Source organism: Astatotilapia calliptera, chromosome 20, assembly GCF_900246225.1.
Source record: "Astatotilapia calliptera chromosome 20, fAstCal1.2, whole genome shotgun sequence".
Lineage (NCBI taxonomy): Eukaryota > Metazoa > Chordata > Actinopteri > Cichliformes > Cichlidae > Astatotilapia > Astatotilapia calliptera.
In genome coordinates this window covers 16,091,908-16,116,792 of record NC_039321.1, presented here as the reverse complement: position 1 = coordinate 16,116,792, position 24,885 = coordinate 16,091,908, and the positions used below count along the sequence as shown (strand labels likewise).

Here is a 24,885-nt window from a genome sequence, read left to right as displayed (position 1 = left end):
TATATTTCTTTAAGAGTTCAAAATATGTTAATTACATAAATAAAATGTAATTTTCTCTGTAGCACTTCATGGATTTCATAAGCAACACACCTTAGTTGTTCACACAAAGCATAAGAGTAAAACACTATATATACACAATGTTATATTCATTTTAGATGTCAAAAAGTATTTGCGGCTCCCAGTGTTTTCTTTTCCGTGGAAACCAGGTCCAAATGGCTCTTTGGGTGTTAAAGGTTGCTGACCCCTGCAATCAGGGCTGGACTGGGACAAAAAATCGGCCCGGGCATTTTGACTACAGACCGGCCCACCAGGATAAAGATTGAAAATGTGACGTCATTCAGGGGTAAAACCGCAAAGGATTCTGGGAACTTGTGGCAAGAGGTACTAGCGATAAAAAGAAACCCAAAAAATGCCAAGAAGCTGTTGTATTATTAACTGCAATAGCTGGTCGCATGACAGCCACGGGAAGCCGACGGGTAAAGAGATCGTTTTTTTTATCGGATTACGTCGTTGAAGAGAAAATTTTTAAGCCATGTTTCCGAAGTAAGAGCCGACGGATGGTCTGGATATACCAAATATAACGTCTCAGAACACTCCAGCTCACATGTTAGTCTGCTCCAAACATTCCCACAAAGGTCAGAGTTTTGTTGTAGTTAATGCGTCATTTTTCTTAACATAATTGGTGATATAGGTTACAAGCAAGTCTGGCGCTGAACAGAAATTGTCGCGCTATGCTCCTTTATTTATTGTGCATAAATAGTGAATTGTCCTGACACAATATTGCGTTTCGCTTCTGTTATTATGGTACATTGACAAAAACATATACTTTTATTCACAGGGTGAAACAGTTGTTTTGTATCACTAATTGTCCAGTGCGATTACAGCATACAATATTATTGTCACTGCTACATTTCTGTGATGCTACCAGAAATTATTTCCACTACTAATTAATTACCGTTGAGCTCAAAGGTTATATTAATAAACGGTTAACGAATGTGTATTTATGAGGACGATTTGTGAGACTTATGATATGTATGATGGTCTTTCGTTCTACACGGTGCATTTCAAGGTCCTGCACCCATCCGGCGGTAAACTGTACCTGGGCTTGTTGCAGTGATCTGAAGTTACTAAACTTCACGAGTGTATGCACTCACTCCAAGAACCGTATAATTATAAATCTGAGCGTGGTGAAAGTTGAGCAGCACGCTGACGTCTTTTGTCCACTCTGGGTGCTCCTAAGGGTCTGACCCTTTCACTCCTTTGATTTTTTCCTCGTATTTTTCTTTGTCTTTTCGTCGAGTCTGTCTTTGTATGGACCGGCATTGTTCTCCTTTTGTTTTGTACCTTCCTTTTTTGTGCGGCAAAGAAAAAACAAGAAGGTATTGGAACCGGAGAATGAACGTTTTGCGGTGCTGCAAACGCTTGCATTTGATGCGGTACTTGGATTGTTTTGCCACGAGTTCCCGGCATGCAATGCGCGAAAATCACGTGATTGCTAAACAAGGGGGAGGGTGCATCCAGCCTCCTCGGCTGTAATTGGTCCAGCCCAGAGTCGATCATGACCAATTGGCCAATCCAACACCTTTCATTATATATACCCTTCCTAAAAAAAAAAAAAATCCATCGGCCCATAAAAACAAAAAATCGCCAGCGGCCCACCGGGCAAGTGCCCGGTATGCCCGATGGCCAGTCCAGCTATGCCTGCAATAACATCTTGGTGATTTTGCGCTGCTTTGATTTCCCTCTGTGGTTGATTTTTCTTTTATTGGTCACTGTGGTTCTCTTTGTGGTTGTTCCACATGTATTTGAAGTTCTTTGGCGTGTCTTTGTAGTTGTATGCAGTTGTTTTAAGCATCTTTGTGGTTGTGTCTCTGTGTCATTTTGTGGTTTTATGTCTGTGCAGTTGTTTTTCTTCTTCCTGCAGCCCTTTTACATCTTTTTGTAGTCATTTAGATATAATTTCACATCTATTTGTATTTACTTAAGCTCTCTTTGAAGTCATTGTTTTATATTTTTGTAGCCACTTCAAATTTCTTGGAAGTGATTTTGCATCTCTTTTAAGTATTAGACATCTCTACAGTTGTGTTTTCTCTGCATGTTTTTGTTGCTTCAAAGTCATTTAGGAAATCTCTTTGAAGTCATTTTAATCTCTGTACAGTTTAGGCACCTCTACAATTGTTTGTTTTATACATCTTTGAGGTCATTTTATATCACTGCAGCGACTTTCTCTTTCTTTGTAGTTGCTTTCTGTTTTTTTATCCAACTGTCTTGCAGACCTTAGTATTTATTGTCATTTTCTGTCTCTTTGTAGGGTTCTTTATGTTTTATTTCCTTGTACATGACTTTGTAGTCACTTTAGGTCTCTCTGAATTCATTTTGAACCTTTTTGTAGACATTAGACATCTCTTGCATTGGTTTTACGTTTCTTGCAGTTGTTTTGTGTCATTTTTGTAGTTGCTTGGTTTCTTTTTGGAATAGTTTTAAACTCTGTTTTAAACTCAGCCACCTATCAGTCATATGTCAATAGACATATGACTGATAGGTGGCTGTAGGTCAGGAGGTAGAGCAGGTCATCTACTGATTGTAAAGGTTGGTGGTTTAATCCCTGGCTCCCCTTAGTCTGCATGCCAAATATTCTTGGGCAAGATAATAACCCCAAGTTGCTCTCCCATCTCAGCATCAAAGTGTGTGAATGGTGGTTAGAAAACATTTAAAAACATAGAAGACAGTGCTTGGGTGAATCTGGCATGTTGTATGGAGTGCCTTGAGTACTCTGGGAGAGAGTATGTAAGTGTTATGTAAGAATTAGTCCTTTACATAGCATTTTTGTCTGTTATCTACTGGCAATTGTTTTCCACCCTCTTGCAGCCATATTGCTCTTTAGTGAGCTTTCAGATCCCATTCCAACTTCTGGGAAGCTTTTTGTTTTGTTCTAGCAGTCTTAGGAGTTAGATCTGTGCCCAGCAGGCCCATTCAGTTATCCAGCCATGATTTGCTTATTTGTTCATTTACACATTCATCTTTCATCACAGTCCTCTCGTGATGCACACATTCAGACAAATGAAAAAATACCCTGATGCTAAGTGCATTTAAAACCCAGACATCTTATTAATGTACATCTGAACTGTCGACTAAGATGTAGCACACGATGTCTGTAAATGCCTTTCAGAATGATCTGTTAGACAAGTTAAGCGGAGTTATTAGCAGTGACTGACTAGCTCTTGTACAGTTGACTTGGAATACATACTACCAGAATGACAGTTAAAACTACACCACAAGAGCATTAAGTTTAGCAGAAATATACAGCACAGATCACAGACTGAGCACAACTCATTCCATTCAGAGCTACACTAAGACACCAAAGTGAGCCGGTGAGGATCTACAAACAAAGTGTTTGATCGTGACATGGCATTTCAATTAGATTTAATCAGGTGACTTTAAGTAACACAAACTGAGGTCTGTTATTTTCACCAAATGTTGGTTCTGGCAACTTTGCTTTGAATACAAGCTTAAGCAGATAAGGCCCATATGAGACAATATGACTGAGTATGGAAAATATTCCACCCTAAAATATAATGTGCATGTTATTATTATTACCTTCCCAAACAAGTAGACTGCCCCAATAAATAAATAGATACATAAAATGAAAACAACAAAAACAAAAGCTCTCATATGGATTACAGAAACAAATCTAAGATTTTATTTAGAGAGCTTTGCTTTTTAATTTTTGAGTTTATCTTTGCAAAGACTCAGGCTGGCTCTCAACTGAGCTTCATTTTTAGTGTATAGTTATAAGTGTGGTATTGATCTTAGTTTGAGTTTAATAAATCTGAATAGCTTTATTTATTTAGGAGAACTAATCGTAATGCTCTCAGGGTAGAAACACAACGAACATGGCAGAATAGGTAAATCACCCATGGACTTTCTATAATAATTAACATCTCCTTCATTATTAATGAGATTCTGGCTGGCCTCCTGGGGATGCAGAGGTTAAGAGAAATTAAAGTGCACATTCTAACGTCAACATCAAGTGCAGGGAAATTTTTAAGCAGTCTTTAGAAAAAAAATTGCAGAAATCAAACAAGGTACTTGCCTTTATCAGGTTAATTGGCAGGTTAGACTAAATAACTGCCTACAAAAGGCGCAACATGAAGACTTCATTCAACAAGGACAAAACCTGTTTTTTGTTTCAAGTGATGGTTATGCATATTATAAGTAGATGAGAATGATTGACGACATATGCAATTTTATGGCCTAAATCAATGCATGTATCTGTGTATAAGAGAAGATAAGATAACCTTTATTAGTCCCACAGGTGGGAAATTTGTCTCTTATCTTTTATTATAAAGTAATTTTAATCTAAAAAAATCTACATGCTGCTAATGGAGAGATGCCAAACAGTCTTTCATTGTTCTTGTAACAGTGACAATAAAGATCTATCTTATCTTATCTTAAAAACAGTCTCATCCTAAGTGTGATGGCATCATGGTTTTTGTTTTTAGATGCCTCAAACTGCTAAATGCATGAAAGAAAATTAGAAATCAGCTTCTATGCAGTTGATGTATACACACCTCAGATTAACCTACTGTGTTTGATTAATAAACATCTACATAGGATTTTTGGCAGAGGTCATTTTAATGATGAACAACATTCCTTTGGGGGGTTGAGCTCAACCAAAACGCTTCTTTGGCCAGGAGAGGGAACTAAAACCTTAATACGATTAAAAGTAAGTAGAGTTTAACTTGGCAGCACAACTGAACTGGCCACAGCTGGGTGTTTATGATTTGAAGCAAATTTAATAGGTTTGTGTGTTTCTACCCTCGGAACATCCCTGAGTTTTGTGTCTACGTCATGATGGCAGACACACTCTGAGATTTCAGTCTTGAAGATCAATGAAAACCGTCTGCAGTCGTAGAAACATGTAAATTCTGATTTAGAGTGGATTTTCCCCTCAGCCATTGCTTAATGACTTGGTGAAGCTGTAGCTTTTTGTAACTTGGTTACACATGTATACAAGCTCTTATACATATATGCCACATATACACACACAACCAGTCAAATGTGTTAGAATTCATAGGTTGAGTAGTCAATGAATCTTTTACAGTTTTCCCTGCATTTAAGATCAAAAGAAACAATCAGCATAAAAGATTCAGGCATCATTCATTTCAATCAGCTCATTTACTTTTCCACAAGCCAGTAGAGCTGGCAGACATCTCGGTAGCAAGGCTGAGGAACATTGGGTGACAGACATTGCGGAGCAGAACCAAAACAAGGCAGAGCTTGTCAGTCCAAGAGCTTCACATTTCCTGTTTCTTATACCCCTCTTGCCTATTCTTGGCAGAAATTGCAGGACAGGAAGTCCTTGTCTTCTTGCACTTGAATCTTCCAAGAGAAAACCTATACAGGAAAGGTCGTGGTTAAGGGCCACAGAGGTGCTGAGCAGATTTTCCTCTTATATCTGTGATCCTCCTAAGTCTCCCCCGCCTGCGGGGTAGTGCCTCAGCCCGCCTCCCCTGCGCAGCGAGTGCAACGCCACAGTGCAACAGCCTCTCAGCAGTGATCCTATGTGATACATTGGCTGTCCTTCCCGGACTGGACCGCGGCAGAGCCACGCCACCGTCGGCACCACAGGAATGGCCACCGCAAGCAGATCAACTAGGAAGTGACGACTCCAGTAGCTTTTCTGAATCGTCCCAGAGCTAGATGATTCTCCGTTCTCTTCTGCAGTGTCCCCTGTGGCACCGTGCTCTTTTGTTTCACCGTTATCATTGTCCTCATTGTGCACCTCCACCACTGTAACACCACCTATCTCCTCATGGGAAGTAGACCTTCTTGGCTGGATTGTGTGAGGCTGTTCTATAGCTGGAGATGATCCCTGGTGACTCGGACTCAGGTGAGGTGTCTCTACCTGGGTTGATTCTTGTAAAGGACAGCTTTCTTGCTGCGTGTCCACAACTCCGAGGTTTTCAAATGATGTCCCACCCTGCCTGCCTTCTCCACAGCATCCTCTTAACTTAAGCTCACCCTGCCATGTTGCTGGCATCGCAGCAAGATCACAGAGTTTTCCTTGAGCCGGCTTCTCTTCAGCAACCTGCCCTCCTATCTTCTCTCCCACTGAACCAATCAGCGTCTGTTGCCTTTCTTCTGCCAGTTTGATCATAACTATCTCCACCTGCTCTTCTGCCACAAAAGCTTCCTTCTCTTTTTCCTCTTTCTCCTGCTTTTCCTCCTCCTCTCCATACTCTTTCTCTTTATGCACAGGACTTTCCATGGAACACGCAACAGTGGCGGACCGTGGTAAAGATGGGACCACTGGAGTTTTGGGGATTGGCTCTGTTGCTGTACTCATGACTGTTGCTGTGGTTACTGAAGTTGTGGTGGTAATGGAGTCCAACTCCTCGTCCCCTTCATCAGACATCCAGGTTGAAGTGGGGCTACAGGCCTGGGACCGGAAAGTACGTTGCTCTGCGATGGTGTCCAGATCGGAGGGATACCCTGCTGTTGTAGGGATGGGGCAGCTTTCTGTCTGAATGCCAGTCTCCCTTAAAGGGTGCAGGTACAGATGGTGGTGGGAGAGGCAGGGGTGGCTCATGCAGCTCACTCCACCCAGACCACAACGAAAGGGTGCCAGCCCCTCCCCTGTGCACAGCTTCTCATACGTAGAAGAGTGTGGCATAGTATGCGGCACAGAGTGGGACAAATTGTGAGGGAAAGAATGAGGTAAGGTATGTGAGTAGGTGTGAGACAGTGAGTTTGGCAGAGAGTGGGGATGAGAATGGGGAAGAGAGTGGGAGAAGGTTTGCGTGTAGGAATTAAGTAAAGATGCTGTTTCCTCAGAAAGGAATGCGGCCTCCAGCAGAAGGTCAGCCCGGCTGGGGATGTTACTCTCCCCACAGCACACAAAGCCGCTGTCCTGGGTGCCGTCGCCTGAGAGACAAGGAAAGTCCGACCCGTTGTCATTGCGGTCCGCCAGTGCCTGATCACTCAGCTTTGTGTAGGTGGAACTCCGAGTTAAAGACCGGGCTGGGGAGCCATCACAAGAGCAAGACCCTCTTCCTCCTACAGTAAGTTTGGGTACTCCGCCAGGACTTTCTCCTGAAACAGATGCTGGTGCTGAACCCCCAACGCGGGTCCGACAGCCTGGCATGGCCTCCGCCTCCTTTGCTAATCCAGCCTGGGCCAACTCCATACTCAGCAAAAGGTTCTCCAGCTTGTGGTTCTGAGCGTTGATATCCTGAAAGTACTTCTGGACCCCTACATCTCCACTGAGGCCTCCGGCATCGCTCAGCCTGGCACGAACAGTATCCACAGCCTGTTTGAGCTGCTGGATTTCCTGACGCGCCTCCTTCAGGGCCAGCTGAGCCTCTACGCGGTGGCACTCTTCTTCAACCCAGTCCTCCTGCATTCTGTAAAGCCGGCCTCTCAACTCATCTATTTCCGTGTCCCTAAGAGGGTGACAACAGAGAAAGGGTTAGAACCTTTGACGATAAGAAGCACAGACCAATATACAAGATCTAAGAAGAACTAGCATAAAACCTTACTTTATAGGACCTGCCAGTCTCTCATCCTGTCTCAGTATCTCACCTGTCTTGCAGGGTGTTGATGGTTTCTTTTAGCTTGGCCCGCAGGTGTCGGATACACACCTCCTTCTGCTGAAGGGGTGTGAGGTACTGCTCTGGTGGAGGAGGCCGAATGCCATGGTTGTCTGTACATGACGTGTACTTCTGATGGCGTCTAAAAAAGACAGGACTTCAGTTTATGAAAAGAATAAGTGGTGTTTTCCATTTTTTGAGATGTTAAGAAAGAAGTGATGGAAGGAAAGTTAACATCACTATTATAAGAATTAAGAGTTTCAAACACTCTTAACCTTCTGAGGTCTAGGTCATCGGTGATGATGATATCACAAATAACTTTTTGCTTATCTTCAAAATAGTAGGTTGGGGCTCAGAGCTGCTGTTTTATCAGTAATGTGGGCTTTTTTCCTTTTTAACAGCACTCACCATATTTTCATTCACATATTCAACCAATGAGCATAAACTGAAAAAAGAAGAGACTGCAAATGTGCTCTTTCATACTTTTGGAAAGCGAACTGGAGTAAATAATTTTTTCTTGTGTCATATCATCACTAAAATTCTGATTAAATTTGATTGAATTATTTAATCAAAATTTGATAAATTTTGATTAAATAGCTAATTAAGGTAATAAGACAGCAAATCATATTAAGTTCTGTTTTCACTGAGTTGACAAAGTCACAAAGAGTTCCATTTTCTATCCCAAGGCATTAACGTTATACCTCTTGTCCATCAATGCAGTAGTGCGGCAGAGTTTGTGGTGCACTGCTGTTAGAGAACAAGCCCACAATTTGACAAGTTAGAGAAGTCATTATTTTGCAATGTTAGTGTTGGAATTTGGGGAAACATTAGTAGGAAGAATCAGAATCGGTGGCCCGCATTGCAAACATATTTAGCTCTAGCATTGGGACTACGCTGGTACAAGAGCTAGTAGAAATGTGCTACACCTCTTACCCTTTGGTTGGGCTGCATTCACTGCCTTTACATGAGCCTGAGTTGCTGCTGCTGCTGAGAGAAGCGTTTCCATAGGGATCTCTATTACTGGCCGCAGCCGGAGTGCGCCTGGTACACAGTAAGAGGAGACATGTTAATGTGTTCCTGGCAACACCATGGAACCACAGTCCAGACACTAAGTGAGCTGCTAAGCTAAACCATGACAAACGGATCCACAGTGCAAACAGAAATGAATGGAAAACACTTCAATCCAGGTCCACCACCATGCTTATACAACACAGGTCTACACAGATACACAGAGTACAATATTTCAGCATGTCGGCCTGAGAAACAAATACACACACTCCTCTTGGCACTCACAACAATGCTGAAACTGAAAAGGACATCAAATTAGCGTTACTCAATGAAAAAAGAAAGTTTTCACCAGAAGGGAACTAAAAGAGAGCAATCGGACAGAAAAGAAGAAGAGAGTCAGACTAGACAGGATGTTTTCTAGAATGTGGCGTCACAAAACATTTACAGCAGTGCAAAACATCTTGCCATTCCCATGCTTTAAAGGATCAAGACTGATCGGGAGGAAAAAAGAGTGAGTCGGGACAGACCGGGAGCGAGGGGTAGAGGGAGAGTTTGTTGAACGACCGTGGCGATCCGGAGACTTGGTGGAAGTGTATCCCTTGGTCGGTGACTTGGTCGATACATAGCCTTTAGTTGGGCGCATTGACACCATACAGCTTGACTCCATGGGCACGTAGTCTAACTCTATGAACCTGCAGTAGTCAAACCTGACCAGAGACAAGAGGGTGTTAAATCACAGAGGGTGGCAATGTGCCTGCTGCACACTGAAGGGAGGTAAGGTTGGTTGACATTTAGCATATCTCAGCATAATTTTAAAATGTAAGAACTCAAACAGTGAAGTGGCTCAGGAGAGCTTGCTTTCTAAAAGCCATGCTTCAATGTTGAGGCTCCTCTGTTTGGCTTCCTATACTGCACCGCTAATAGGAGCAGTTTACTGCTATGAGGCTTTTACTGGAATGTAAACTAACACTGCATCCTGAAACACAATTTACAAGTGATAAAATGTTTTAGGTCTTCTAAGAGCAACATGGAAGCAGCTGCAACAACAATAATTCATAAACGCCCCATTTTAACTCGCAACACACTTTCACAAAACTATCTCAGCAAACTTATAGAAATTTCGCCCCACTTTTGATGACAAGTGCAAACTAGCTTAGCTAAAAAAAAGTTAACTTTAAGACAACTGACACCTGTGCAAAACCACTATAGAGACCAAGTAAAACCACATAATATCAAAGAGTAGAATTGGTGGTGTATATATATTTTCACCTCTAGGCATTTTTACTATCCAGCAAAACATGACACAGTTTGTTAGTACAGTTTAATTATATCAGTGGTAGATAGGGAAAAACAAAAGGGTTATCTGTGATTGGCAACTTCTGTCAGCGTCTGTGTGGTTTTAAAGTCTATAATGAATGTTCACCAACTGAGTTACTGTTGTTCTTTAACAAGGACATAACTGTTGCCCAATCACTGGACACCACACTGGGAGGGGAGGACAAGCAGGGTCAATCAGAACAGCCATGATGGTATTGGACACAGGACACGAAAACTCCACACTAAACATGCACATAGTCTTGTATATAACTCGTCTCTGTCTTTAAACTTTTTGCTGTTCATGTCATATATATGTATATATATAAATATATATATCATACTTGATGATAGTCAGTGTTTCCCAGAAATACATATCTTACTTATTTCACCAACACAGAAAAACTAATGAAGCACAATGTTTTTGCAATTTGGCTGAAATTTTTTAATTGCTCTTGAGTTCATTTCACTCTATTTTGAAAGTACAGTTGTTAACTATGTCATGTTTCCATGATGGCAAAGTGACGATCTCACTGTTCGGGGGGTCCTCAGCTTCTTCTTCTGTTAGCTTTTCTTTCTCCAGCTCCACCATCATGGACTGCAGCTTACAATGCTAATCTTGCAGATCTGGAACAAGCTGGAGGTTCACTTTAAACCCAAATGCACAGCTGCTGGAGAACTAGTTCAATTGCTGCTATGTTGAACTCCCAGAAGATCACGGTTGCCAATTGCAGGTCAAAACTGTTTGACTGTTGTCACAGGATTTTACTAACTGAGGAAGTTGCTAGATAAACAGCTGACGACTGAATTATTAGATATTGGTAAGTGGCTGTCTTAATCATCTCAGAGTTCAGCTGTGAGCTTGAGGGCCACATTAATCAAAACTTCAAAGACTTTTGGAACTAATGCTGCTAAGCTGACTCCACCAGGGCTCTAGAGCAGAACAAGGACTGCTATGGTCTGCTGCCGTCTAAGACAATGGAGCTGAAGTCCATCGACACAATGAGGAAGTTACAGGAGAAGAAGCTAATTACTGTCCTGTTATTGTCACAAAGCACCTATGGAAAAGTTTTTAAATTTACTTCTAAAAAAAAATTAAGCAATACACCAAGTCCAACTAGTGGTGTATGAAATCATGCATGCACATGTGTGCACAAACAAATGACCAAACAAAGAAACAAACTAAAAACTCTTGCAACACTATAAATGAAATTTTGAATTTTGAGTGCCCTGTAAAAGATTAATAATAATTTTACTCAGGGTTTATTTGAGCATGCAGCTAAGGTTCAGCAAAGGTTCCAAAAAGTAATTTTACACATGAGGTCAAGTAAAAAGAACAAAAACCTTAATCACCTGGATTATGTAATAAACCGCTGGAGACAGTTTGTAATAGACAGATACATTATATTTAAACTATTATTGAACGCACGTCTGTTGTTTCCATTTTCTACTGTATATTTTGCTACTGAACTGAGTCACCGTGTCCTGTGTTACATAATTAGGGAGGAAGCCAGATATTGACAGCTCAACACTTGATAGCACAGAAATGGGGAGAAAGAAGCAGCAGAAACACTGAGCCTGGAAAATACACAGTACAACAGTGTTTAGGGCGTGACAGTTCATCCCAGCCATCTGCTGGGATGGAACTAATGTCTGGGGTGTGGGTGTTGTCTGCTTGAGGCAAGCATTTCCCAGTTGTCAGGTGTTAGCATGAGTGGGTGGAGAGGAGTGAAGAGATATTCCTTTACGAAAGCAACTTTGCTCAAGAGGCTGAAACTGATTTAGTAAACAATATCTCGATAAACCAAAAGCACATTCGCATTACAGGCAATGCTGCTGCACATGAGTGTTTCACACAGTGCTGTTGAGTGAGTGGCTGCGGTCAACCAGTGATCACAGTATGCACATTAAACGTGCCATTTCTACCGTGCATGTAGCCACTAAACCTAATCCTTGAAAGATTAGCACCAATTCTTGCGTTTAAGTGCATGATAGTATCACAGACTCTGTATTCGAAGGTGATGTGACACAACAACACGCACACAGTTCTTGCCACTTTCTGTGCTCCTTACAGGCCACAGACTGTATACATGTGTTGAAAGTAGCCACAATGACACTACCCTCTGATTTGGTTTGAGCATTTTCCACATTACCATTCTGATTTTTGTACACTTCAGTCAGGACTTATCATATCCATGGTAGTCACACAAGGCGTTTATGTTATTGTTGAATCTATTTCTATTTATATCTATCTATATCTATATCTATATCTATCTATTTTAAAAAAGTACATCATGTTGTTTTGGATAAGTCTTGAAAATAGCAACCGAGGCCACAACTCCAATCAAAAAATGTTTATAAAGATATCATGAAGTCAAACAGAAGTCATTTTGCTATAGCCCTATGTATAATAGACTCCAGGCATGCCTGCTTTTTTGGGACCACATTTTTACATTACAATGCACCAAATAGGCATGCTCCCCAGGTGAAGAACAAGCAGGTGACAAAGTAGTATAAGAGGAATGACTACTTGGCCTACGGGTCTCCAGCAGTCCATGTCTGTGTCCACAACGGAGGATAATCTTGGCTTGAGGTTTTAATGCACTATAAAGAACTATGCTAATTCCGCACTAAACTAATCATAAACCTTTAGCCTTTATGTTAACAGTAGCATGGTGCAGGTTTTCTTGTAGCAAACATCATCTAAAGTAAATGAAAATATAGCAGATTTTGGCAAATTCAATACATAGACCTCCCTTTGAAAGTCTCTTGTTGCTTTACATAGTTTAAAGCTAAATCTTAATGAATAACAGGACTACCTTATAAGTCATCAACTAGCTCTACGCTGTATAACAAGAATAAGTCTTTTAGCATTGATTGCATGCAAGTACCCATCTAGTATCCAGAGGTAATGTTAGCTAACTAAACAAGCTAGCTACTGATGGTAAACTCTTCAGTTTACCTGCACATACATGTCTGTGTCTGCTAAATTATTCTTATCTATGCTGGGGATGAATATTTATCCCAACTTCTGAGTTTCAGTACTGCGTCTTAGATAAAGTCTTCAGTGCAAACAACAGTCAAATAAAAAAATCGACTTTTACTTTTGGCAGTTGTGATCCTATGACACCGTTTACAGTAGATCAGGATCTGTTCTGTTGCAACATTTTATTAAACTCACAAACACATGTTTTTAGCATGAAAACTACCAAATAAAAGAGAAATTAACTAGATTCACAGCATTAGGAGACTCAAATAAAAAATCTACTTTGTGCCAACCGCTTGCCTGATCGTTGACATTGAAATTCCCTAAAATGTGAGCTGTGCAGCTTTGCAACAGGTGATGTTGACAGGAGAAGCCACACACCTGACTGCAAAGATTAATCCTAACCTGACCACGTTTCACTGCATCATTCACAGGTTAGAACCTTAACTTGCCTGTGTGCTGTTGTTTATTTTTCCAACATTTAATTTCCAATTTTGGTTTTAGTGGCTACAGTGCATGCCAAAGCTACAGCTACAGCTATGGAGCATGCTCTCTCAGACTGTAACTGAAGTGTGTCTCACGCAGGGGGCGCGGGCACAGGAATGGCCACTGGTGCTGTGGCGGTTGGCACAGCAGTCCCCGACCCAGACGCCGGCTTGGGTACCGGCACGGGCGAGGACGCCAGTATTTGCTGCAAGCGACGTTTGGGCTGCAGCACCTTCAGAGGGTTGAATCTGAGGAAAATAAATAAGAGAGAGGAGGACACCACAACTATACGTTGATCCGTCTGCAGTTACACAACTTTTCCTGTAAAAACATTAAACCCTCCAGACAGATTCAGCTTGGTTCCAGTTTAAGAGACCATTTATCAGTCTGTGCCCAACACATACACCATAGCAAGCAACAGCTAGATGACAGCAAAGACTATTTAACACATCAGCTGAAAGAAACGACACATTGGCTTTCTGTGGTATTAAAGTACTGGTAGTGTCAAACTGGACCACAGAAGAAAAGCAATGTCCATCACTCATGCATTAAGTATATAACAACACATTACTGCAGCATTCACATTCCGAAACAAGTTAATGGTTGTGCGAAAGTCAACAGTGGTCCCTACAGACAAGAAATACATCTTATCCTTTATCCTGTGTCCAGTAAACAGGCCAGGTTAGTCCAGTGGCTAGAGGAGAGAACATCAATATACTCAATAAACTCTGTTCAAGTCGGTTGCTATTTACAGCATTTAGAACATACACTGCTATGAAAACAGTATTTGCCCCCTTCCCAATTTCTTCTTGGCACACTCACAGCCTTCAAACAAATGTTAAAATTAGACAAACAGACTGAGTTTATATAAAAAGAAAAAAGTTATCTAAACCTAACTGGCCTTGGTGGAACAATAATGACGGGTTACGCCACCCTTGGCAGTAAGAACTACAATCAAGCGTTTGCAATAACTGGCACTGAGTCATTCACATCGCCGTGGAGGAATTTTGGCCCACTTAATTCAAAAAAGAGCCTAAGATATTTGCCAAAACATCTTAACTGGACTTAGATCCAGACTTACTTTGAACACTCCAAAATTATAGTTGGACTTACTGTTTTGGATTAGTGCTGCATAAGGTTCAGGACACAAGCTGAGGGATGGACTAGTGAAAGTGAACAATGTGGTTGATCACAACAATTTCGTAAATAATAAAGAGCTATTCTATTCTATTCTATTCAATACATTATTTAATTAGGGAGAACAATTACTTTTTCCGTGTAGGGCCAAGGAGTTTTGAATAACTTATTTCCTTTAATAAATGAAATCATCATCTAAAAACTGCATTTTGTATTTATCTTTGTCTAATATTAAAATTTGTAAGATTTATTGTCATTGTAAGAACACTGTGAGACGGGATTCCAGAGTGCTACCTCATTTGGAAAGGGCACAATGAATGTGGAATGTGTGATGATCTCAACATGTAAATGTAGTAAATAAAAAAAAAAAAGAAAAAAAAGGCAGCAAATACTTTTCATAGCACTCTAGTTCTCAATTTTAGGTCCATTTATTCATCAACAAGTCTTAGATGAGTTATTTACAGGAAGTACAGAAACAAACTGAGCATGGTGCCACTTTTTAAATAAAGACAGATATATTTATATGATATGTTGGTCTTTTACAATTTGACTTATTATAAAGCTACAATACAAAGTAACACATGCCAGTTTTTCCTGGTTTGCAATCAGCAGTTTCCTTAACTGTTTATTCAGAAGATTTTTACATATTCTTTACTGAAAGTACTGATAACTGAGTTTCAGTGCTAACTGCAATGCCAGCTTGCCATTTGGTGGTGTAATTTTGTAAATGTTTAATTATTGCTGCTACAAATCGTAGCAGTAACAGTAAATGTTGCCTTAACTTTTCATTTATATTTTTTTAATCCTTCATAAATACTGACAGCTAACCGTGTCGGAAAAAGCTCAAGTCTCGCAGTTCCCACTGCAGTCTTAAAGGCGCACACCCCACCATGTCATTAAATCGCTGCTGAAAATTTTTAGAATTTATAAAAGACTCATTAATGGAGTTAAATTACTTATTACTGTTTAAAACAACTGTCAATTAATTTTAAAACACCCTATTTTCTCTCACTTATTAAAAAGTGGCACCACATTGACTATGAATATTTGTTAAAGATAAACACACACACACACACACACACACACACACACACACACACACACACACACACACACACACACACACACTGTTGTCCCCCCCCACTGACACCGGGCAAACCTCCACCAGCCCCACTCCTGCAAAACAGGTGAAAACAGACTTAAGAGCGACAGGAGTTAGTGCCGCTGAATCTTGTTTATTTATTCATTTATTTTATTTATTTTTGCTGTGTTTTACTTGCATCTATTTGAAAGAGTGAGTGTAAACGCAAAAAAATAATTTTATTTTATATGCTGGAATATGCAGAAAATAGGTTTAAATGTTAAACAAATTTCTTCAAGTCAACGACGGTTGCATATGATTTAATTTTTGCTTGATGCAATGTGCATAAAGTTAAAAGATTAAACCTAATAAAAGAGACTCTTTCATTTGATTCAATTTTATATGATGGATTATGCAGAAATCCAGCTCAAGGCCACTTATGGTTTATTTGGTTAACTTGTGGCTGACATTTAGCTAATCTGTTGCCCACATATGGGGTGGCTGTAGCTCAGGTGGCAGAGCAGGTCAGCCACTAATCAGAAGGTGGTTCGATCCCAGGCTGCCTCCTGGCTGCATGCCAAAATATCCTTGGGCAAGATACTAACGTGTTTGCCTACTGGTGGTGGTCAGAGGACCCGGTGGCGCCAGTGTCCGGCAGCCTCGCCTCTGTCAGTGCGCCCCCAGGGCAGCTGTAGCTACAATGTAGCTACTATTGTAGCTACAATGTAGCTTGCCATCACCAGTGTGTGAATGTGTGGGTGAATGACTGAATGTAGTGTGAAGTGCTTTGGGGTTCTTAAGGACTGAGTAAAGCGCTATACAAATGCAGGCCACATATGGCTGACATTAGGCAGCCAGGATTGAGATGCCCATAGGTCATCGCACCATATGGTTTGTCTTCAGAACTGAGCCAGAATACGGCAATGTTTCTGTCTGGGAGTAGTAGAGATAATAACTGTTGATTTAAATGTGCTTTTGTTGTTTTTTTGTTTAGCATGACCTTATTTTGGATACTACAGCAAGATTAGAAAGGAACATTATAAAAAGGTGATATTTTGAGATGTATGTATTGTGATGTAGTCCTAGCTGTGTATATTATTATTATTATTATTATTATTATTATTATTATTATTATTATTATTATTATTATTATATGTGTATATATTATTATCATTGCTGGAAAGCTGCATGTTTTTGGGGAACCATATGTTCGCCAATCCATCGTTCTACAGCACATGTTTCTATTTCTCCTTCCATTTCACGATGGTTCCTACATATTATCAGAGACCGAGACTTTGGTCTCTGATAACAGAAAAACTTAAAGTTTTAAACTAACAATGCGCAACTTGTAGATCCCAAAGATGGTCCTAAGTTAAAACTCTTTGGAAACTTTTTTAACCAACCAGCAAAGATATCAATGACATCCACGAAAAGCAAGTGAGGTCATGTGATTCACTTTATACAGTTAATCCAGCTTTCTTAAGTCATTAAGACGATTTAAGAACAATTCAAAATGGGGTTTTGACAGGATAATCTGTCCCGTAATCTGTTTTTCATCAGTGAAACAGAAGAAAAAAGTTTTTCCAGTCTTTGACACTTGTTTGTACTCCAAATTTATTTATTTATTTATTTACACAAAAACATTTACTGCGGAGCAATTGAGCATAATGCCACACTTGTAAAAATGCACTGATGGGAGTGGAAAGTTCTGTGGGTGACAAAGCCAGTTCATTTCAGTAATGACCAGGGCAATCTACCAGGAGAATCAAATTAGTGGGATAAAAATGAGCCAACAATGTAAGCGCAGGTTCTGTGTTTAAGGGGAATCAGTATATATTGATATAAAGCCCAAGTCTCCCATCACAATTTGATAGGGAGTGTGTGGAGTCTCAGAGGCCAACAAAAAGCTTCTTTTCTGGATAATTCTGAACGCTCCTGCAAAGGAAATACAGCTTTGCTTTATATGAAAAAACTGGAGAGCAAGGACTGCACCAATAAGCTGAACTCATTTCAGCACAATATTAATTTTATCTCTTTATTATCTGCTACTGGTAAGAGTAGATGTTACAGTTAGGCAATGAAGAGGTGAAACATGCATAATAAAAGCACCAACACTATTATCACTAACATTTACAGTGATGCTGGATTCAATTGCATACACACAGGTTTTTAAAGTAGTGAAAAGAAACAGCTGCCTTTAAAGTAAAAGCAAAAAAGCTGAATTATGATTTCTCACAAAATTGCAAAAGACAGGAGATGAGGAGTTTATTGAAGAGTGTTTGGTGTCTGAAATGAGATAAACTGCAAAATGTGTACTTCTTTATGTTTGACCTTCACGCACACCTCACACCTCACCAGGCTGGGCCTGGATGTTGCCTGCAAGCCACACAATACTCAGGGATGGTTTAGTATTTATACTTTTTACTCTGTTTAGTTCGTGAGGAAGGACACTTTAGACTCTTGTGGTCGAATTGAGCACAATAAAAAGAAGTTACTGGTTTTTAGCAGATGAATCTCATTTTTTGCTTCTTATTTTTTTTATTTTACAGACAAAAAGTATTTAAGAAACCATGAATCACTGAAATGAATTTTTCTCTACTTATTTCTCAGGGCTCTGAGACACTACAGTACAATATGACATACTTATTCCCTGTAGACTTTTCAACCATGGTTACCTTGCAGTGCACAGAAAGCCCATAATTATCACAGGTGAGCACAAAACAGGTATTCACTCTACTTACCGGCGAGAGACCGATGTAGACCTCTGATTGGGCGGGGCAGGGGCAGACATGGAGCCAGGCAACGTCTCGGGTTTCTTGTGCTCTAACCTTTTCTCTGAGTTTTTCAGCTCTATACTGAGAGCCTGCAGCCTGACAGAAAACAGACATAAGCAGTGAGTGAACACAGAGTCACACAAAGAAAGAGAGGACTGTTACACACTCAAATAAAGCGTGATTTCTGCTGACTGCCCATGTGCACCGCTATAGATGCCTTCATCAGGCTCCCTTGTGCTACTGACACAAGCTGACACTTAGCTTGCACAGAGTGGACATCAGCGTTCAGCAACAAATCACATTTCAATCATGTGGTACAACTAGCCAATCACCACTTCTTTGTCTGTTTCCAGGTCAAATAACAGTGGCAGAGGTGAGCAAAGAGAAGTGAGAGTTGCATCTGCATCTGGACAGATTTGGTTCAGTTTTATTTACATAGCACCAAATCACAACAACAATCACCTCAAGGTGCTTTATATTACAGCCCCCTATATATGAGGAAGCATCTGGCAACACTGGGAAGAAAAAACTCCCTTTTAGCAGGAATAAATCTGTAAATGTACACATATATACATGTTGCAGGTTTCTGCCACAGCTGTAGTGTAAGTACGTCCAAAAATATTTACAAATAACATCCTGCTGAGTTGTATTGTGAGAGAGAAAGACAGGCTAAAAGAGAGAAAAGCGGATGAAAGAAGAACTTAGAGGGGGGAAAGAGGAGGATTATTCTCATCAATAATACACCACAAACAATTTGGTGGGCCCTTGAGAGGCAGGTTTCTGTATGTGTGGAAACGCAGGACGCCTGCTGTCAGTCAGCTTCCTGCATTAACACTTCTCTGCTGTGTTGTTTTCCTATCAACCATGACTGCCTCGCTCATATTCTCTTCTGCTTCTAAAGTCGGCGAACAAAGACAGCTGAATGAAAGACAGTTTTTCAGTCAAATCCTGTCGATACTAATAATCTACCTACTGTAGAACCTCATCCACATCTGAGCTCTAACTTTAAATCCTCTTCCATTGTTCCTCGGCTCTCTATCATTATTTTAAAGCTGGTCTAAGATGTATTGTTGCATAGTTAGCAGTGAGCAAACTAAACCACAGACCCGCGCAGTGGCACAAATCTCTATCCTAATGAAAACACACACACGATCCTTATGATAGTGTTTTTGTATAAACCAGAGGTCGGCAACATGCGGCTCCGGAGCCGCATGCGGCTCTTTAGTCCTTATAGTGCAGCTCCGCTTGGTTTGGGAAAATAAATTAGTTTTTTTAAAGTATTTAGCTGAAGCGTATTTTATTTATGTTTATTTATGTTCTTTTTAACTTGTAGTTCTAAATTGGAAGAGTGTTGTGATATTGAAATATAAAATTATATTCTATTATTTTTTGATTGCTCAAAATAGGCGTCATACCCGCGGAAGCCGGTATACCCGCTGAAACGGCGTGCATTTATCAAGACTTTCAACCCCAGGTAGGCCAATTATGGATCTTCGGATCCACATTATGTCAGCAGCTGTTCTCCACCGTGAACTACAGTGGGGCAAAAAAGTATTTAGTCAGCCACCGATTGTGCAAGTTCCCCCACCTAAAATGATGACAGAGGTCAGTAATTTGCACCAGAGGTACACTTCAACTGTGAGAGACAGAATGTGAAAAAAACAAATCCATGAATCCACATGGTAGGATTTGTAAAGAATTTATTCGTAAATCAGGGTGGAAAATAAGTATTTGGTCACCTCAAACAAGGAAAATCTCTGGCTCTCACAGACCTGTAACGTCTTCTGTAAGAAGCTTTTCTGTCCCCCACTCGTTACCTGTATGAATGGCACCTGTTTGAACTCATCATCTGTATAAAAGACACCTGTCCACAGCCTCAAACAGTCAGACTCCAAACTCCGCCATGGCCAAGACCAAAGAGCTTTCGAAGGACACCAGGAAAAGTATTGTAGACCTGCACCAGACTGGGAAGAGTGAATCTACAATAGGCAAGCAGCTTGGTGTGAAAAAATCAACTGTGGGAGCAATCATCAGAAAATGGAAGACATACAAGACCACTGATAATCTCCCTCGATCTGGGGCTCCACGCAAGATCTCATCCCGTGGGGTCAAAATGATCATGAGAACGGTGAGCAAAGATCCCAGAACCACACGGGGGGACCTGGTGAATGACCTGCAGAGAGCTGGGACCAAAGTAACAAAGGTCACCATCAGTAACACACTACAACGGCAGGGAATCAAATCCCGCAGTGCCAGACGTGTTCCGCTGCTGAAGCCAGTGCATGTCCAGGCCCGTCTGAAGTTTGCCAGAGAGCACACGGATGATACAGCAGAGGATTGGGAGAATGTCATGTGGTCAGATGAAACCAAAGTAGAACTTTTTGGTATAAACTCAACTCGTCGTGTTTGGAGGAAGAAGAATACTGAGTTGCATCCCAAGAACACCATACCTACTGTGAAGCATGGGGGTGGAAACATCATGCTATGGGGCTGTTTTTCTGCCAAGGGGACAGGACGACTGATCCGTGTTAAGGACAGAATGAATGGGGCCATGTATCGTGAGATTTTGAGCCAAAACCTCCTTCCATCAGTGAGAACTTTGAAGATGAAACGAGGCTGGGTCTTCCAACATGACAATGATCCAAAACACACCGCCCGGGCAACAAAGGAGTGGCTCCGTAAGAAGCATTCGAAAGTCCTGGAGTGGCCTAGCCAGTCTCCAGACCTCAACCCCATAGAAAATCTGTGGCGGGAGTTGAAAGTCCGTGTTGCTCGGCGACAGCCCCAAAACATCACTGCTCTCGAGAAGATCTGCATGGAGGAATGGGCCAAAATACCAGCTACTGTGTGTGCAAACCTGGTAAAGACCTATAGTAAACGTTTGACCTCTGTTATTGCCAACAAAGGTTGTGTTACAAAGTATTGAGTTGTATTTTTGTTATTGACCAAATACTTATTTTCCACCCTGATTTACGAATAAATTCTTTACAAATCCTACCATGTGGATTCATGGATTTTTTTTTCACATTCTCTCTCTCACAGTTGAAGTGTACCTCTGGTGCAAATTACTGACCTCTGTCATCATTTTAGGTGGGGGAACTTGCACAATCGGTGGCTGACTAAATACTTTTTTGCCCCACTGTATGTTAAAAACAAACACCGCTCACACCTCACAGGTGACAGCTTACAGTCCTGCGTAAAGATGAAGTGACTTCGTACAGCCCCGATTTGCAGACGCTGTGCGCAGAGGTTCAGGAGCAGAAGTCCCATTGTAAACATATCACAGCAGACCCGACGATGTTTCCATGAACACGCTTTTCAGCATCTCTTTGACCACTTTTCACACACAGTTGCTGTACGCATACAGCCGGCTGTAGCTTTTCAGCTCACAGCCCGACACATACCAACACAACAGCACAGATAGCACAGACGTTAAGGCGGCGAGGCGTGATTGCGGGTGCCACTCAGGTGCGTCCGCCTCCCCTGCAGCGGCGCAGCAGGCCACACCCCGCCACACACATTAACCAGGTAAAATACATATTTAGGCAGAATTTTGCAAATATTTATTTTTCTTTTTTTTAGCAGCATAGTGCTTTTTATCCCAATTATTTTTTTAAAAGTCAGGTCAAGGCTCCAAAAGCCCAAAGGTGATATAAGGGTGGCGGCTCACAACAGTTTTTGTTTGCTACATGGATCATTTTAGTTCAGCTGGGTGTCTTTCCTTTTGTTATATTTCTTTAAGAGTTCAAAATATGTTAATTACATAAATAAAATGTAATTTTCTCTGTAGCACTTCATGGATTTCATAAGCAACACACCTTAGTTGTTCACACAAAGCATAAAGGTAAAAAACAATATATACAGTGTTATCTTAATTTTAGATGTCAAAAAGTATTTGCGGCTCCCAGTGTTTTCTTTTGCGTGGAAATCGCGTCCTAAAGGCTCTTTGGGTGTTAAAGGTTGCTGACCCCTGGTATAAACACAAAGCAACCTTAGGAGCACATCACAGAAAAATGTATCCACAGAGAATCTACTGTAGTACTCCGGCTTCCTCCCACAGTCCAAAGACTTGTAGTTAGCAGGGATAGGTTAAATGGAAACTCTAAATTGCCCATAGGGCATGTGAGTGTGAATCGTTGTCTGTATCTGTGTGTTAGCCCAGTGACAGACTGGCGACCTGTTCAAGGTGCCTGTTCACCCTGCCTCTCACCCTAAGACTTCTGAGATAGGCTCCAGCACCCCCATGTGACCCTGTAGGTAGTATTATTGCAAAGTGGAAGCATTTATGAACCATGGCAACATAGACACAAAGTGTCAGCCCATCTTACATTACAGATGCAAATTTTATAGTATGTAGTTTAAATCTCCTCCAGCAGCAACATCAGCACAAAAACTATGTTCCAGGAGCTTCATGGCATGGGTTTTTATGGCTGAGCTGCAACATGTAAACATACATTGCCAAGCACAATGCCGTGTCAGATGGAGCGGAGTGAAGCACACCACCACTAGACTCTGGAGCAGTGGAAATGTGGTCTGTGGTGTGATGAATCATATTTCGTTATTTGGCACTATGATGGACAAGTCTGGTTTGGCAAATGTCAGGAGAACATTACCTGCCGGAGTGCCAACTGTACAGTTTGGTGTTGGAAGAAAAATGCTATGGCATTGTTTTTCTGGTTTCCTTCGATGCAGTGAGGAGAAATGTTAATGCTTCAGCTTACAGAGATATTTATTCAACTAGCTGAGTTTAAATAAGCAAGAGAACTTATTCTGCTAGTAGATACCGTTTTTTCTGGACCTTTTATATTAATTATTAGTTTTGTATTTGTAATTATTAGATTTGTATATAAACGATGAATTTAGCTGGTAAGACACCTTCTTTGTGTTTGGACTCTGAAGCTCCTCTAGATAATGAATGTGACTTGTAGATCTGAAAAGTGAAACCAGCATGGAAGTGTGTTTAATCTACATTAAATTATACCATTTGGCTAAGATCCTTGACAATTTAAAACCTTTTCTCTTAACTTCACTGTTTTTGACTTTTTAGAGCAAAAGTTTACTTAGCTTATAATTCATATCTACCAATCTTAGCTGCCTTAACTATCTTATATCTAACTTCAAGTCAGCATGTCATCCTGCTTTGGTTGCTGTCACCACAGATCAAACCACACCAGACCACATGATGCAGATGATTTATTAAGTTAGGCCTGTTATGCAACACCATACCCAGCCTGAGTGTGCTGAACAGGCAAGCAGCTTCTGTGCTGACGACATGGAAACACAAAACTGGAAAGAGAGGAGGTAAGAGACAAGAGAACGTGAGGATGAGAGGAGGAAAGAGGAGCCAATGAGATGAAAGGAGAAGACAGCACGTGTTGCGAGAAGAATAGTAACTAAGGAAAGGAAGGAGGTTTGAAAGAAGGATGATTCTGGACACACAGGACTATGGAATGGCATGATTAAATACACACACATTCACAAACTCCGGATTATTCATACCCCCATGTGTCTGGAGCAGAACACACAGTGCATTGTCTCTCATGAAAGACAGCGTGTCCTTGTTGTCCAACCATGATGTGCCCTTGATGAATCTCAGAGCATCTGCAACAAATGTTCTGCAGTGTCAGTACGTGAAAGTACTTACAGGCAGTACAAAACAGTAACAAAGATCTGACTTATTCCAGGATGCACAACATAATTTGTGAGAGGAATGCAGACTCACAAGTCTGCATTTAAACTCCTCCTTTAGTCTTTCATCTAGATCGAGCAGACTGCAGTGGTAACATAACTCACGACTTGGGGGACTGGAGGCTGTGTGTGTGTGTGTGTGTGTGTGTGTGTGTGTGTGTGTGTGTGTGTGTGTGTGTGTGTGTGTGTGTGTGTGTGTGTGTGTGTGAAGGTGTGACTCACACCAGTTACCAGAGCCTCCTGAATGCATAATGCAAGCCTATCTAATAAACAGGAAAATGCTGGAAACCAGAGGTTCATAAACTGCTTGATAGCCATAGGGTCTTGAACACTGAGTCACTGCTGCTATTCCAGAACAGCCATTCAACACCTCTGGTGTGTGTTTGGATGTGCTTGTGGGTGAGTGTTGATCTTACAAAGCAACTGTGGTTGTTCTGTAACAATTCAACAATTCTCCCGCCCTTGAGGGGGTCAATGTACGGAGCACCGCAGGGGACATGGGAGAAAAAAAAATTAAGACTGACTTTTGCGAGATCTCGCAAAACTATCTCGGGATCTCGCAAAACTTTTGGGATCTCGGGATCTCGCAAAAGTCAGTCCTAATTTTTTTTTCTCCCATGTCCCCTGCGGGGCTCCGTATCAATGATCAATGAGAAAGATCAAATAAAAGACAAACATAGACTGTAAATAAAAGATGGCGTCCTGGGTTTTAAACAGAAACCCAATTTGGGGGAACTTTACACCTGCTATCTTTCTAAGGAATGGCTCCTTTAGTTTTAAAATGCTGTTTTGTTTCATAGACGTCTATTAATAAAAAAG

At 41.0% G+C, this 24,885-nt stretch overlaps 1 protein-coding gene across 4 annotated transcripts in view; it reads right to left on the bottom strand.

Moving 5' to 3' along the window:
- Window positions 1-2,618: 2,618 nt before the first annotated feature.
- The window catches only part of snphb (syntaphilin b), a 28,780-nt gene continuing 6,513 nt past the window's right edge, over window positions 2,619-24,885 (bottom strand). Inside the window, exons 2-7 of one of the 4 annotated variants that reach the window (XM_026154269.1) lie at window positions 18,346-18,474; window positions 13,482-13,634; window positions 9,128-9,307; window positions 8,526-8,633; window positions 7,585-7,734; window positions 2,619-7,445 (exon numbers count right to left, since the gene is read on the bottom strand). In XM_026154269.1, coding sequence (XP_026010054.1) covers window positions 5,453-7,445; window positions 7,585-7,734; window positions 8,526-8,633; window positions 9,128-9,307; window positions 13,482-13,634; window positions 18,346-18,395 — 2,634 coding nt within the window. In that variant the 5' untranslated portion in view covers window positions 18,396-18,474 and the 3' untranslated portion in view covers window positions 2,619-5,452. The remainder of the gene's footprint in view (window positions 7,446-7,584; window positions 7,735-8,525; window positions 8,634-9,127; window positions 9,308-13,481; window positions 13,635-18,345; window positions 18,475-24,885) is intronic. The other 3 variants (XM_026154271.1, XM_026154270.1, XM_026154272.1) reach the window with 3 other exon arrangements.